Raw genomic sequence first — 15,214 nt, 5'->3', positions numbered from 1 at the left:
TAAGAAAGAATCAACACCAGTGTTTTCTTTGTAAATTTTCAGAGACATCAAAGCAACAGCACAAGACCGCTTTTAAGTGGGTGAGGATGATGTCCAAGTCTCATGATACCTGAACTTGACATGAAGACAACTTCAGGCAAGGCTTAGGTAGTACCTGAATTTGCTTAACTCTTAATATGGTGGCTTACACAGATACATGAATAAAAAATATATATATATTAAAAAAACACAACTAATTTCTGTTTACCTTTAATTGATTTTCCTGCCCAAATTAAACACTAGAATACACACCAAAAGCTCAAAGAGATTAAAAACTTAATGTATTTCTTATAAATCACTGAGGAAAGAGTGTTTTATATATCCTTGCAATATACCTTAACTGGAAATATTTTAAATAAGTAGTGATGGCTGGTATCAATTGATCATCCACTGTGTAGATACCAGCATCACAGAAGGTATAATTCTCTGGAGAGTATGTCTTGTTCTTAAAGCCAAAACTGGAATGAAAGTAACACACATTCTATTCTTGTCTTTTCTCTGTTCCTAGAGGCAAGCTACGTTATTTTTGCGCTTCAGGAAATTGAGAATGAAATACAAGTGATAGAGTTCCTTCATTCACGTTTGAGGCATTAACAGGCAGTGGCAAGGACTAAGACATGGAATGAAATTAAGTCTGTATAACAGGCAGCAAAAATAAAAGAAGAAACAACCTACCTTAAGATCACGATGAACTATGCATTTTTGATGACAATACTGTACAGCGGATACAATCTGAAACACCAAGATGATCAGTGAAATATTTTATTTCAACTTCACTTACGTTTTTGCATATAATTTAGTAATTTTGTTTCCTGGTATGATTCATTAGAATGTAAGAAATGAATAAAGTGTTTATCTTAAAAAATATTCATCTAAGTTTCTTTCATTAAGGCTTAGATAGTAAGGCCAGAAAGTCCCTATAAGCAGCTCATTTTCCTACTAAAAAGTTTTATACATACCATTCAAGATAACTGGAGAACAATATTTTTAAAATGCAAATCACCCAATGGCAATAACTATTGAAAGGAAATTAATCCACCCTTCAAGACAGTAGCCAGATACATCAGCTCAGAATTTATCTTCTAAAATATCAACTGTGCACCTTTGCAATTCATCCCTAGCAGAACAATTCATTTGACATTTTCATGTCTTTCACATATACAACAAAAAACAAGTCAGAAATAGAAAGTCAAGAGCAGTTTTTTAAATGTTGATTATATAACTTAATTCTGAAAAACACCAAACTTGATATATTTATCTGATTAAAGCTTTTACAAAACAATCACTAAAACCAGAGTAAGAAAAGGATTAAGATGAGAAAGTCTGTAATAAGAATATAAAAGCCTATTACAGAATAGCCTTCATACGAAACAGTCACATTACACAGCAGTACCTGTCATCGTATCAACATCTCTAGATAGAACAGCTGTAAAATTCTAAAATATTCAGAAAAGGATTTAAACCTCAAGTGAGTCACAATAAAAAAAGTGACTCTTAGGAAAACTGACTAAAAGAAAATGTAAAACAATTTTATTATCTTTAGACAGTATATAAGAAGCAGATATTTTTCTCTTCTGGGACTTTTTTTTCCAATGCAGCTTTCATAAACATTACAAAAAAAATTTTTGTTAAGTAAATGAAGTTTGCTCACACTCATGTCTATCTGAAAGCAACATAAAAAGAAACAACAAAAAAGAATGGACACACTAATTTCATACCTGCCTGAATTTTGAACGAGCCTCTTTCTCTTTCATTCTTCCATGTGCAACTAGGTAGTCAAACACTTCTCCTGAGCATGACAAGGACAAAACATCAGTATTAATTTTTTTTTACTATCACACATAAACAAAACATGCTTGAAAATACCACACACTCCATGGTGCCCCCCTTCTTGAAGGGAAAGCAAATAGACGCAACCAAGAAAAAATCGTTCTGACTTTTTGTACTGGATTTCATTCAGACAAATAATAACTAAGAAGTAAAAACTAAGTAGTATGAAGGAACCCTTCATACTAGGACTTCTTCAATTTTTAACATAAATTTACTTAATCACTGTGAAACAAACAGAATCAATCATGAAAAATAGTCACCTCATGAGTAAGACACATTAGGAATTAAGCAACTTATGCACCAGATTTGTTTTGCACATCTCTAGTGGCATCACTTAATGCTATTTATATGATTTCTGTTTATTCCCTCTCATTCTTTTCCTAATAAAGCTGCTCAAATGCCTTTCAGATCCTCATCTTTGCACTGTCTCACAGCAGCCTTTCCTAGCTGGTCACTGGCACTGTGCTGGATTCTCTTCCTACATTCAAACATTTCCCATTCAGATGCTAAGCAGCTTCTCAAGCAGGCACTCACTACCCCTCTCACTATGAGCCTGCTGGTTCCCCTTCCTGTGTTACTGATTCCCATCCCCGGATCTGCCTCTTCAAGAGCTTTGGCACACATTTGCAAGATAAAATGAGGCACCAGTGCTTGCCTAAATATAGCTGATAAATACGAGTGGAGAGTTTTTGCCAGAATCTGTGCCAGATTATCTCCTGATACTGCAGCAGGAGCCTCAGAATGAGAACCACCCTTGAGCACAAACCTAAGAGGTTGCTTAACAGAATCGAGAAATCCTGCCCTGAGAGGTCTGCTGGGACTGCTCTGAAGGCCAGATTGAAATAACCCATTAAATCCTTAAAGCGTTTCTAGGCATGTAACTGGCATTTCAGTTTATCCTTAACGCACATTTCAGAATCTACTTACCCCCACTGGCATATTCCATTACCAAATACAACGTCTTTTCAGTCTCAATAACTTCAAATAATTTTACTGCAAGAAAAATGAATGAGAGAGATTGCAGCCAGGAGTAAAAGCACAGCACAAACAAACAATCATACTCATGGAATGAGTATAATTTATGGCCAGTGATAACACTAAATCATACAGAAACTTTATATCCTTTAGGTAAGCATTCTTTTGAGAGGGAAAAAGACCAAAAATTAATTTCTAAATCACAGTTGATAATAAAGCATATTAATCCACAATTTTCTCAGAAGTTTACGCGCACTGTACAAACGAGTTCATGCTGAAATTAGTTTCATTTGACACAGACTTCATTTAAGATCATACAAACCTCCCCTGTTTTGCTAGCAAACTGCTCACAGTCAGAAATCAAAAATTCTGACCAACTAAAACCAAGTGGATACCAGAAATGTTAAGTTTGACTTTCCTCAGATTGCAATATAACCACTCATTTAAAACAAGCACACCACCACCACCACCCCCAAGAAAACAAAAAACGGCAGAAGCTATGAATGCTGAAAAGCAACAAACAATTTAAGGGATGAGAAGGGAGTGCCTAGCATGTAATAACTTGTACACCTCATCCATACCTTGTATGCAACAAGCCCTCTGGCCAATTCAAGACCATTAACTGTCTCTGGAACAAGACTGTCCAGCCCTCCTCAGCCAGAAGAATTGTCATCACAAAGTAGGGCCCTGAAGCTGTGGGGTAGGTGAAAGAACTAAAGCAGAAAGGGAAAATTACATACTTGGTAATTCTAATTTTCTGGAAATATCAGTCAGCAGGAGTCTTTCCTAGACTGAACTAATGGAGTTCTGCTACTCTCACCTAAGAAAGTATGCTTTTGGGTCTCAATAATAATTTCAATAGAAGAGGGGAATTGGGGTACTTGATAGATTTAAGAGCTCACATCTACTCTGTGTAAGGCTTTCCTGGACTGAGCAGTTTACCTCCTCCGAGCAAAATTCTTGATGCAAGCAGAGGCAATAAAAGAGGGGAGACAATGAAGCATTTACTGGATGCTTACTGTCCCTATTCGCTCCAGAAAAAGTTTAACAGAAGTACATTCAAATACAGCCAAATAGAGTAAAATGTAAAGAGTATAATAGAAAAAAAGGCAGTAGAAATGCAGGGCTCCTACCAATATTGGGATGATTCAGAATCTTCATTATTCGTACTTCTCGAAACAACTGTCAAGGAAGCAGGACAATTTCCTTAGAATGTGTTTATTAGGGAAAATTACACAAGATATGCAATTTTAAATGGCAAGAAGACAGAAAAGGCCATAGAAAGTAGCATTAACATAAAATACAGACAAATATAGTGCAGTGAACTCCAGAAAATATAATCTACATCTTATATATTAAAATAAATATAATGACCTCAAATATCTACATACCAAAGCCAAGCTAATTTTTAAGCATTATGCAAAAAGACACACTAAGTTGCACAGCTCTTTCTGAAGTTCCACATTGACCAAACCCCACAGATTATTCACACAAGTAGTCACACTCTCTTTCTCTGATTTCTTTGGTGACTGGCAAGCTCAGCCAACTACCCTGAACACATCGAAACTATAGGTGCAAGTACAAGGTGCAGCTCTAGATAGAAGTCACATACAGATGCTCAAATGGAATAAGCTACCAGGAATTCTGACATCCTCCAAGTCCTGCTTATCCACAGAGGTGAAGCAGGCAAGTTTGCTTTCCCCACAACTACCAAATTTTACACTGATCACAAGCAGTAATGATGCCCCCTCTCCCCCCCTGCAAGTCCTGAAGATTTATCATTGCTGAAAGTCTGCTGTATGACACTGAAACACATAATTATAAACAACTGGACAAACTTAAAGCCCTTAGTATATACACTTCACACCGATTTTTTTTTAAACAGAAACAAGAGGTTATTGGTCTTAAATTTCTACCATTCATGGCTTTATTAATTAGAGGTGCATCAAGATTAACCTAGGGGCTCAAAGGAAAGAAGGCAAATAAAAGAAATTTAAAATGCCTATGTAGTTTGGTGCCATGTACTTGAAGTTGGCAATACTGATAGGTTTGCCCTGTTTAATTCAACAGCCTAGCCCCTATTTAATGTGCTGCACAATCTTTGGTCCTTTATTGGGCTAACTCAGGATGATGAAATAAATTAAGAAATGCTCACTCTTCAGTGTAATGCTTAGACATTTTGGAAACATCTTATAGTCCTCCTTAGAGAGAAACTGAGCTCAACACATTAAGTGTGTTGCTGCTGTTTTGCTTCTCTCATGTTGCAGAGACATCTCACTCTCTCCATTTTCAAAATGAGTCCCATTTGATCAGATGCAACCACTGCAAAAGGGTACAGTGATGCAATGCAGAGACCGAACAGCTCCCTAAGAGTAGCACTTCAGGGTATTTTATGTTTCTAAAATTCTGTATTTATTCTACAAGTTAAGACTACAGAGCAACATCTTACTGATACTCAGCTTTTGATCATGTACATTTGCTACAGCACAAGTAATAATATTACAGATGTATACTTGCATTATTCGAGTATTTCACACTAGTTACTATGCATTTGCCTTGTAACTGCCATTAAAACAATTTCAGAGGGAAGCAAAGACTACAAAAGCATTTCTCTAAGCAAATATGAACAGATGCGGTTTGCTTACATCCAAAACAGAAAACAAGGGTACGTAATATTATGCACCAGAATTAACTTCAGCAAATTTGTTTTCCTCATAAAATCAGCCATTGTTAAGGAAAAACACCACACCAGGATGTTCACTGTGAATTTGTTGTTTTTTTTAAGTACTGGAGCTTGTTGCACAAGAATAAATTTCTCAGCTAAATCAAAATAAACTAGTCAGAAGCTAACAAATCTAATCCTATGGATGGTACAGCATCAGTAGAGCTTCTAAGCAGGTATGTGGAAAATCAGTTCCTCCCCTAAAGACTGGAAAGACATTTCATAACTTAAGACTGGTCTATGAGGTATATAACATAATTTAATGCTGGTGTAAGAGGTACAGCAGTGAGTCTTCATAAACAGGATTAAAATGAGACTTCTATAGAAAATAATTTCAACCTTCACATTTTTATATTGAATGTAAAGTATATGGGAATTGAAAAAAAAAATGACACGCATTATTCTATTCCATATTCTCAGAAGATTTAGAAGTTTACTAACTGGTTTAAGACTCTGGTTCAAGATTCAAATTGATTTTACAGCGAAAAGAAATGTTGTTCCACAAATATTTCTGAATAAAAGCCTTAACAGTATTCAAGGACATGATGTTATATTGCAACTCTGCATTCCATGAAGCATTACTTTGACATTAATCTCCTCCCCGACACTTTCCCCATGCAGAAGCACACTGGTCATTAACACCTACAATGCCAATAACCATGTATTTACAAATAGAAACGTCTTTGAACAATAGCCACTACACCCCTCAATAACACTCAGGATACACTTCTTGGCATATAGAGGTATTTAAGCAAAAAGAGCACAATTATTTCCTACAAAGCCAAGTTGGTTAAATTTACAAAAATCGGGACAGAACAGTGATGTTTGTTCTCTGAAGACAAGGCAATCTGCTGCAGGATTATGATCTATTTTACTGATGAAAAATAGCTTTTTCAGAATTCAGACACACCTGTATTTTCCTGAGCAGCAGTGTCCTTCTCTCTCAGAAGGTGTAAGTGACTTATCTCCCTGACTTATCTCTCATCACCCCACAACATATTTATAGGACCACTCTTCATTCTTAAAAAAATGCTATCATTCAAAAAAAGCTCTTGAACAAGTATCTCCTTGTTGGAAAGGTGCAGCAGCCTCAAAAGCTTCACTTATAAAAAGAGACAGCCAGCACTGTACTCGGTTTCTAAAACATATAGTTAGGAAAAAGCAACAACACTTGAAAAATTGTTTCCCATATTTCCAGTTTAATTTTTCAAGGCACAAACTGCAGAAAGCAAAGATCTGCCACACCATTAAAAATATTTCTACTTGCTGTCAGATTGACACCTATGTTTAAGATTTACTTTTTAAAGTTACTACAAACTGAAAACATTCAGTTAACCAAGGCTCTGTCTTCTTTGAGAAACATGCTTGAAAGCTGCTCAACTTTCTAAACTGTTACTGAGAAAGGATGTGGCAAAAGGAGCATGACTCTCAATAGGTAACACATTGAAATTATTCCAAATCTTCCACACTACTTTACTTCTGTTCTGATTTTCTCAGCAACAAAGGAACTTAAGTTAGAGGCTCCAAACATGTTTAAAGAATAAAAGCTTGCTGACCCCTAGAAGGGTTATATCTGAAATAACCATTTCCTAATTAAACCTATTAATGGAAAAAAAAGGGCACCTTCTGCTCTACTAGCAGTTTGCAGAAGAGCAACAGAATGCTGTTTCAGAAACATCCCTGGTGAAGCCAGTAGAAGACAAAATTTTCAATGTAGCAGACACGAAAAATAGACCAGCTATTTTGATACAAACTTGTGTTATGACAAAACCCAAATACTTACATTTGGAAACAAATTACAACAGTGACAGTGGAAAGAGCTAAGTCAGTACAGTAAGTTACTATCAAGATCGCAAGTCAATAAAGCCAGCTCGGCTCTAAACAGATGCTCACCAAGTACTGTGGTAAGCATATACTGAACAAACTGAAAACAAAGTAGAAAGGCAGGACCCTTAATTCAACATAGGATTTCTGTTTAAAAAGGTAGATGTCCTGGAGCGAGAAATACAATTTAAGTTAAGACATTAACATAAGCTATCACATTGCATGGACAAGAAGGCAAAATTAAAAATTCACAAGGTCAGCTAACTTAAGCCATCAAATGTCAGGCCATGACACAAACTAAAATAACTCTGTCTGGAATACCCTGTGCATACAACAGGGCATGAAAATCACTGGTGAGCAGCTAGGAAGAAACGAAACACTCTTTGCTTTTACACCTGTGACTAACTACAGACCCAGCTTGTATAACACTTCCAGCAAGTGAAGTATGTGCTCAAATATTTCTGTTTACAATACAGAATGGTGCATGTGAAGACATGATGACTCATTTCTCTTAATTAGGTCAGTAGCAAGTACTGTAGCAAAACTGACTCGCACTCAGTATCTTTCATACTTTGGTGAATGGAAAGGGGATGGTTTTGTAAATGACCCTACACCCAAAATAACCAGAAATTTGTCTTGTTTGATTAATATTAATCAGTGGTGATTGAAGATCTGAAAGTTTTGCTGAACTGCAAAACTTATCAGCTTTGAAGTTCTAGAGACCATCCTCTCAACCATGAGAATTTAGATGGGTTCAAACTCAGGAGTGGTATGTTTGTGCCTGTAACACACTCCAGTATCCTCTATAAACCTTCATTAGATAAGTGTACGTTCCTATCAACACAATACTACTATCACTGCTTCCCACTCCCAGCACTGCCTCCTGAAGAAAAAAACCAACCACTTAACAGCCCTTCGTACAGCATAAGCCTGATGACAAAATTATAAAACTTCACATTGCAGACATAAATAGTACAAAGAGAATGACAAACAAAATGTAATAGTTCAGCGCAGAAAGAAAGGAGTGACTGATTTCATAGAACAGAACAAGAAATTTTATTATTTGACTAACAATCCACAAATGACCCACTAAAACACTAACAGAAATTATCTTAACCATGCTAATAAACCACCCTCTCATCCTTATTTGCCTTGTATTTACAACTGGTTCAGTGACTGTGAAAAATTGTGTTTAAGTTTACTTTTTCGGGCAACCAGTATTCATTCACTCAGTCACAACTAAAGACATATAACGCTTCAAAACAAAGATTATTTTTTCTGAAAACCATAATCAGTATTTTACAAATGAAAACATGATCCCAACAAATTACCCAGTTTTTCAGTGTGAGCAGAAGTTGCATCAATATATTTACAAGTTACTGAAGAATGAAATTCCAGTTAGATCACTAAATTTAAATGTCTATTCCTAGTTCTACTACAAGCAGCTTTTAAGAGTACCTAACACTGTTTGTCTTGTTGCCAGCTTCCCACTAAAAAAAACCAAATAACAGCACCAATGTCCTATTGCATGAGTACTTTATGTACTATCTGTGCAGCGTGACAGCATCTTTTGTATGCTGTGGAAGTCTTATTTATACTTGGAATAGATTATTGAATTATTATTGAGTATTTTTGTATGAAATACAACTTAACATTAAAACTATTCTCCCAAAGCTGAGTTTTTCTCACTTAGTTTTCTAGAAAGTTCTAACATATTTTAGCTTCTCATTGCTCAACTGTGAGACAAACCCAGCCCTACAAGTGTGAACAGCAAGCTAGCTAGGAAACAAGCTATGTGAGCAGCACAGGATTTCCACAATGGGCTCTGTCACACACTGCCCCTGTGGGTCTCTCTTCTCTAGCTCAAATATTACCAAAGAGATTTGCTTAATAAAGGATACAGGACTTAATAGCAAAGCCTCTGCATGAACTGCACAGCAGGTTGAATTTAAAAAAAATCCAGAAGAACCCACACTCAAGTACCACAAAGGAGACATTAAAGCAAATAAAGTATAAAAGAGACAAAAGAAAAAAAGAAATTAAAGGAAAACTGTTTACAACTCCCCATAACCAAAGTTACACAATAAAATAAATTGTAGCAGCAGCCAGAGATAAAAGAACAGCAATAAGCCCTGGCCTTCTCCCATTTCTACAGCAACAAACAGCAGTCTAGTATTTGTAAACAAAAAATACCCCAAAATTTTATAATGGGCATCCTCCAGTAGGACAATACAACACTTCTGTACTTTAGCCACAACAAAACATACACAGAGTTAAGTAGTAAAAATCCAAAGCAAACTAGAATCCCCAGAGTTTTGATAAAACCTTGATCACAATGACTATGAAAGACTACTGAATTTCTATCTACAGGCATAAACATCACTGTTTTGATTACATTCACTCATTTTGTCAATTCTGTGCACAAAAAGTAATTGCCACAGGTCCCCTGAGTTCAGCAAATATTTCATTAAAGTTGAAAGACTATGAAGACAAATGTAGAAAAGCCCATTAAAGCAACAGAAGTTGGTACTCTTAAGTCCACAAAAAAACCAATTAGTACATTAAAGAAAAAAATCCAAGAATACCATCCTTTACAGCATTAAATCTTGGTTTAGCATGTAGACAAACTGTTTGTATACCTAATTGGAAAGAAATGTTACTGTTGGCAAAGAGGAAAGCTAGAGGAGGAAGGAAGAGCAAAACAACAAAGCTCAGATAGGAACCACATGGAGCCACTGCCCCCAGACAAATGAATGTGCACATTATAGCAGAGAGACTACGCTCTCCCAAGGTCACACACAAAAATGTTGTTTAGCAAGATAAGGGGATCAAATATTTCTGTCAAGTAAATAAAGGATCATGGCTCAACTGTTTACAGAATTTCAGATGTTATGGTCTATTCTTACCTTTTGCAGGCTAGTAGGATTTAGCTGGGTTTTATCTATTATTTTCACAGCAACCTGGGGAAAAAAACAAACAGCTATGAATTACTAAACTTAGAAGTTTTGAACAAAAACATGCTGCACCTCTGTGAACAAGAGCATAGATGCACCTCTAAAACATGCATGTGTGTCTACTTCTACACATTTCATCAAGCAAAATTCTCAAACCTATTAAGATTTACCAGCAGGAGCTTGGAACTTTGCCACCAAGGAATCAGTTTTATACATCTGTCTGCATTTGGACTGAACAACATTACCTTGTCCAGGCCCTCTAAACATCAGATTTACCTATTAACAGATCACCAATATCAATGAAATCTGCCTATCAATAGGTTTCTCTTCAGTTTTAGAAATGCTCGGGGATGAACGGACACCTTCCCAGCCCCAAAATACCGTTTGATGCAGAATGAACATTTTGATCCTTCCACCAAGAAGATACATTTTAAAAAGGGGGTGGGTGGGTAGGTGGTAACTCAGGCATGTCAGGTAACTTCTTCTATATGCTGAAACATCCTCTAGAAGAAACACTTACTATAAAGATAGCCAAAGAAAACAAATCAGACTGTCAGTCTTTCTTTTTCAAGGCTTACCTCTCTTCCAGTAAGCACATGCCTTGCCAGCTTCACTTTGGCAAAATTTCCTTTTCCTATTGTTTTCAGCAAACGATAATTTCCAATGTGAGGATGCTCCTCATTTGTGGATGTTATGGAGTTCCTACATCGGGGGATGTTTTGTCTGCTACTTGACTTGATAGGCTGAATGTGTGGTTCAGTGTATCCATCCACAGAGGTGTGCTGCAAGGCAGACAAAATAGTTGGGAATTTAGCTACTTGAATTTTAGACAATTGAAACAGAATAGACCACAAGTATAAAAAGATGTAAAGGGGAGTAATTTATTTAACTTCTGCAATATAACTGATAACTCTGGACAGCAGTCTAAGGAGAAAATGCTGCCTCTGGGCAGAGTTCAATACATGTCTCATAAAAAAGTCTGCAGAAAGATTTTACCAGCTCTAAAAGCAAAACTAGATACCTAGGCAGTAATCTACAATCCATTGAAGACTCTTTAAACATGCCAAACCACACAGTATAGCTCTATGTTGCAGATAAATCTGTCTAATTATAATCAAATTTAGTCTTTTAAAAATACACTATGCAAAATATATTCATACCTCGGCATATTTGGAAACAAGGTTTCACTCTTGTTTTGTTAACCTTCTTCAGTCAAATGAAATTACTTCTTTTTTCAAGTAAACTTCATTCCCCAAACATGTTTGCATCTTTTTAAGTTCTTGTTCAAGTAGCAAACTATCTACATCTTTATTTAAAAATAACCATTTTTTAAAACTCCGTGAGATTGCATAAAATATTTTAAACCTCAAAAGTCTGAAGAACTAAAAGGAAGTTATTTTTAATGCATGCCAACACATCATCCCACATTAAATGTTAGTCACTGAAATCTGCTTCTGTACTCTAACTTCCAAGTATATAAGGGGCAAGTTACAGATGGGGCTTGGAATTGTTCCAAGGAGAAACCAAAGTAATGAAAAATGTCAAAGGAGTGCTAAGTGTTTCAGTATTTCAAATACTTTCTAAGAGTGGCAGATGGGTACAAATGTTTAACAGGTAAAATTTAGCTTCTAATCTTTTAAGTTACAGACTTTGAAAGCTGGTAAATACTGGAGGTAGAAAGAATGTCTTCCCAGAGCAGTTTTTAGTTTTGTAGCAGAGAGGCATGATTACTCCCAGCTAAGCACAAAGCACCGACAGACACCTGAATATTACCTGAATATTTTCCCGTCACTGATTGCCTCAATTAAAAGGTGGGCATCTTCGTACAGAGCACTAACAAGCCTGTTTCTAGATCCATGACCTCCAGCTGAAAGTAGTCTGAGGGTAGCTGGAGTTTTACTGCTTCTCCCAGTACCCAACCTAATGCTGGGCTGTGCTGACCTCATCCATCATTCCTTACGGAATTATTTTCATTTACAACCAGAATTTAAAGAAGTACTTCCAGCTTCAGTCTGCATTAGTCAATCCCCTCCTGTAAACACTCAGGGAGACAGGCAGTCCCACTGAAGCAGGCAAGATTATTTCAGGACATAAGCAGTAGTGGAATTGGGAAAAGCAGCAAACAGCTGCAACACAACCGGAAAAAACAAGGAGAATACCACAACCAGAATGTTCTTCCCAAATGTAGCACAACCCTACTTACATCACCTCCAGCATTATTAATTATTCACTATAGCCAAGAGAACAGCCCTAAATATAATTTTGTTTGTCTTTTCTTTGCATGAGTCCTTCTGCAAAATACTACTGTACTCCCACTGCTAAACTGTTTTCCAAATTACTGGAGAACCAAGCAAGCCAAGCATGTTTAGATTCTGTATATCAGACAAATTTATTCAGCTGTGAAATAACACACTAGCAATAGTATTTATTCTTTAGAAGCACATCATTAAAATACTTTTTGTGGATTTTGAAGAAGATCAGAAGGGCAGCTTCAGGCAAAAAAGGCTTTGAAACATTCTTTCAGCACTGGACACCAGCCCCACATGTGATAAACCACAGCCCTACAAAAGTCTCCCCTAAAAATACACCCTGCAAAATCAGTATGTGTGTGGTGCTAACAACAAATACTTCAGCTGTGCTTAGAACCCCAGCCTGGGCTACAGCACTGTGCTACACAAACAAGTTTTAGAAGTCTTTAAGCCTCTTTACTCACCGAATTAGATCTTCGCTACAGGAAATACAATGCCTACCAGAAGCATTAGCAACCCTAACATCAACTGCCATTCATATGCTTCACAGGATTAGACTACTCCCAGCAGATACCTCAAGGGATCTCTTCAAGAAACAGTTGGATAGACTTAACCAATGCCATGGGCAAACAAGAAGATGCCTTCACAGAATAGATCATTTCAATGCAGACTGAACAGGGAAAACATTATTTAACCAAAATGACAGTATAAGAGCACCAAACCTGAAGAGGAAAAAAGAGTAACAAGGTTCATGGTCATGAGGATTCTGGATTTTAGTCTTTTTGTGACAGAAAACTAAGCCACTCTGGATGGTTCCTAATTATTCCTTCTCAAACAGATTCTCTTCAGAGTCAACCAACCATTCTCTCCAGCTATGCCCAAGGATGACAGAAATCATGCATAAAGGTCAAATTTCCTGGTTTGTGAGCCACACATAACTAAATATATACAATTTCTGAATTTGAACAGCACTAAATGAAATTCAAATTATTCTTGTAACAGGCCTCTTTTCTGCACAGCAACAGCTCACTATTGTTGGAAAGTAAAGAGGAATTTAAAGTAGAAACTCATCAATTTCTAGAAATAAACATTCAGTGAAATTGAAACAAAATATTAAGAAACCGAAAAAAAATTAAAATCAAGGTCAAGTAACAGTATCTCAGAGATTATTTCCAAAATATACTAAAGCTGAATTTCACAGAAGTATGCAATATCCACATCTGTCTAGAAGGGCAGGCTACATAGTTTTCAGATTCTTCTGGTCCGTTACAATACATTCATTATGCATCAGCTACTATGTGGCTATTTAAAATGCCATTTCAGTAGACCAATCTCTAAATTCTGAGAAATTCCTCAGGGTGCTGGAAACAAGGGGGCTGTAAAAACCAACACTCTCCTTGCAAGTTCACTGTCATCCAAAAACAATTCCAGTCAACAAGCTGCATTTTCCACACAGGATTTCAATCAGAGATTCTGTTACTGCACTAGATACCCTGATTTTATATATACACATACACACCTATATATATAAAATGTAGTGGGAAACACTACCTTACTAGTACACCATAAACATGACTCAATATATTCATAATTTATGGCAGTGTAAAATCAAGTCTTTAGAAATAAACACAAAATTAGATGTTTCTTAAAATAAAATGCAATTTTAAACAAAAATAGGGTGAAGCAGTAACAAGCTTAGAGCTGAAACAGTTTATTAGAGTATTTAGGTATTTTGCACATTAGTCAGGTACTTTAAAACAAGAAAACTCATGTAAAACAAAATGCACCTTTTCAGGAATCCCAAAAAAGTATTTCTAACATTCAATTTTAAATTGCAACTGAAGAGAGCTCGATTAACGCTTACTGCTCCATACTAGGTCTGCTTCTGACATATTCAAGCAGGGTCGTTACAGAAAGCCAAGGGCAGTGACCACAAGAGAGTTAATCTGACCCATTGCTTCTCAAAGCTGTAATTTTCTTTGTTTACCCATGGTAACTTTGCCAAAGCAAGATGACCCGATGGCCACATCATCATTAAGAAAGTGCAGAAGAACTAACCCTACCAAGTAGGTACAATGTGTAGGTTTCACTACTTTACATATTCAGCATCCTCTAGCCACTTACTAGCCACTGGAGTGGTACTCTCAGGGATTATACACTGTAATCAAACTTACAACATCACCTATATATTAAGTGCTCCAACAGCTTGGTCTTAAAAATTCCCCCAAACCATTCCAGTCACCAATTCATCAAAAACACTGAAGGCCTCTATAGTCCTTCATAGTAAGAGGGTAATTTCCACACATCAATCTGCCTACAAACACACCTCACTTGATTAAACAAGCCTCTTAGTCCTGAATTTTTCCCATCTTGATTTATCACAAGGCAAATTCTTTGGTAGAGCCAGCCCATGCAAGCAAAGTCTCACATACAGTTCTACTTACAAAAGTCAAATTATCACACTTTTCTCACTCAGTTTTTCTATCCTGTCCTGGACATGAGTATCTTGCAGCCAATTTTTACATTCATAACTCCTACCATTTCCAAGCATGTGCCATACACACGAACATTTATAACAGCTGTCATATTTTTCAAATATGCAAATATTTTTCCAAATAGCT

At 36.4% G+C, this 15,214-nt stretch overlaps 1 protein-coding gene across 6 annotated transcripts in view; it reads right to left on the bottom strand.

The window, feature by feature from the left end:
* MARK1 (microtubule affinity regulating kinase 1) overlaps positions 1–15,214 on the bottom strand; it is a 57,563-nt gene that overhangs the window by 23,709 nt on the left and 18,640 nt on the right. For 5 of the 6 annotated variants that reach the window (XM_064709162.1, XM_064709158.1, XM_064709160.1 and 2 more), the window contains exons 2-7: positions 10,923–11,126; positions 10,297–10,350; positions 3,978–4,026; positions 2,797–2,862; positions 1,758–1,828; positions 715–771 (exon numbers count right to left, since the gene is read on the bottom strand). In XM_064709162.1, coding sequence (XP_064565232.1) covers positions 715–771; positions 1,758–1,828; positions 2,797–2,862; positions 3,978–4,026; positions 10,297–10,350; positions 10,923–11,126 — 501 coding nt within the window. Of the gene's footprint in view, positions 1–714; positions 772–1,757; positions 1,829–2,796; positions 2,863–3,425; positions 3,541–3,977; positions 4,027–10,296; positions 10,351–10,922; positions 11,127–15,214 lie in introns of those variants that run through there. The other variant, XM_064709163.1, reaches the window with a different exon arrangement.

The sequence above is a fragment of the Zonotrichia leucophrys genome, chromosome 3 (genome assembly GCF_028769735.1).
Source record: "Zonotrichia leucophrys gambelii isolate GWCS_2022_RI chromosome 3, RI_Zleu_2.0, whole genome shotgun sequence".
NCBI classification, from domain to species: Eukaryota; Metazoa; Chordata; class Aves; order Passeriformes; family Passerellidae; genus Zonotrichia; species Zonotrichia leucophrys.
The sequence above is the reverse complement of the archived record's forward strand: the minus strand, read 5'-3'. Positions and strand labels throughout refer to the sequence as shown.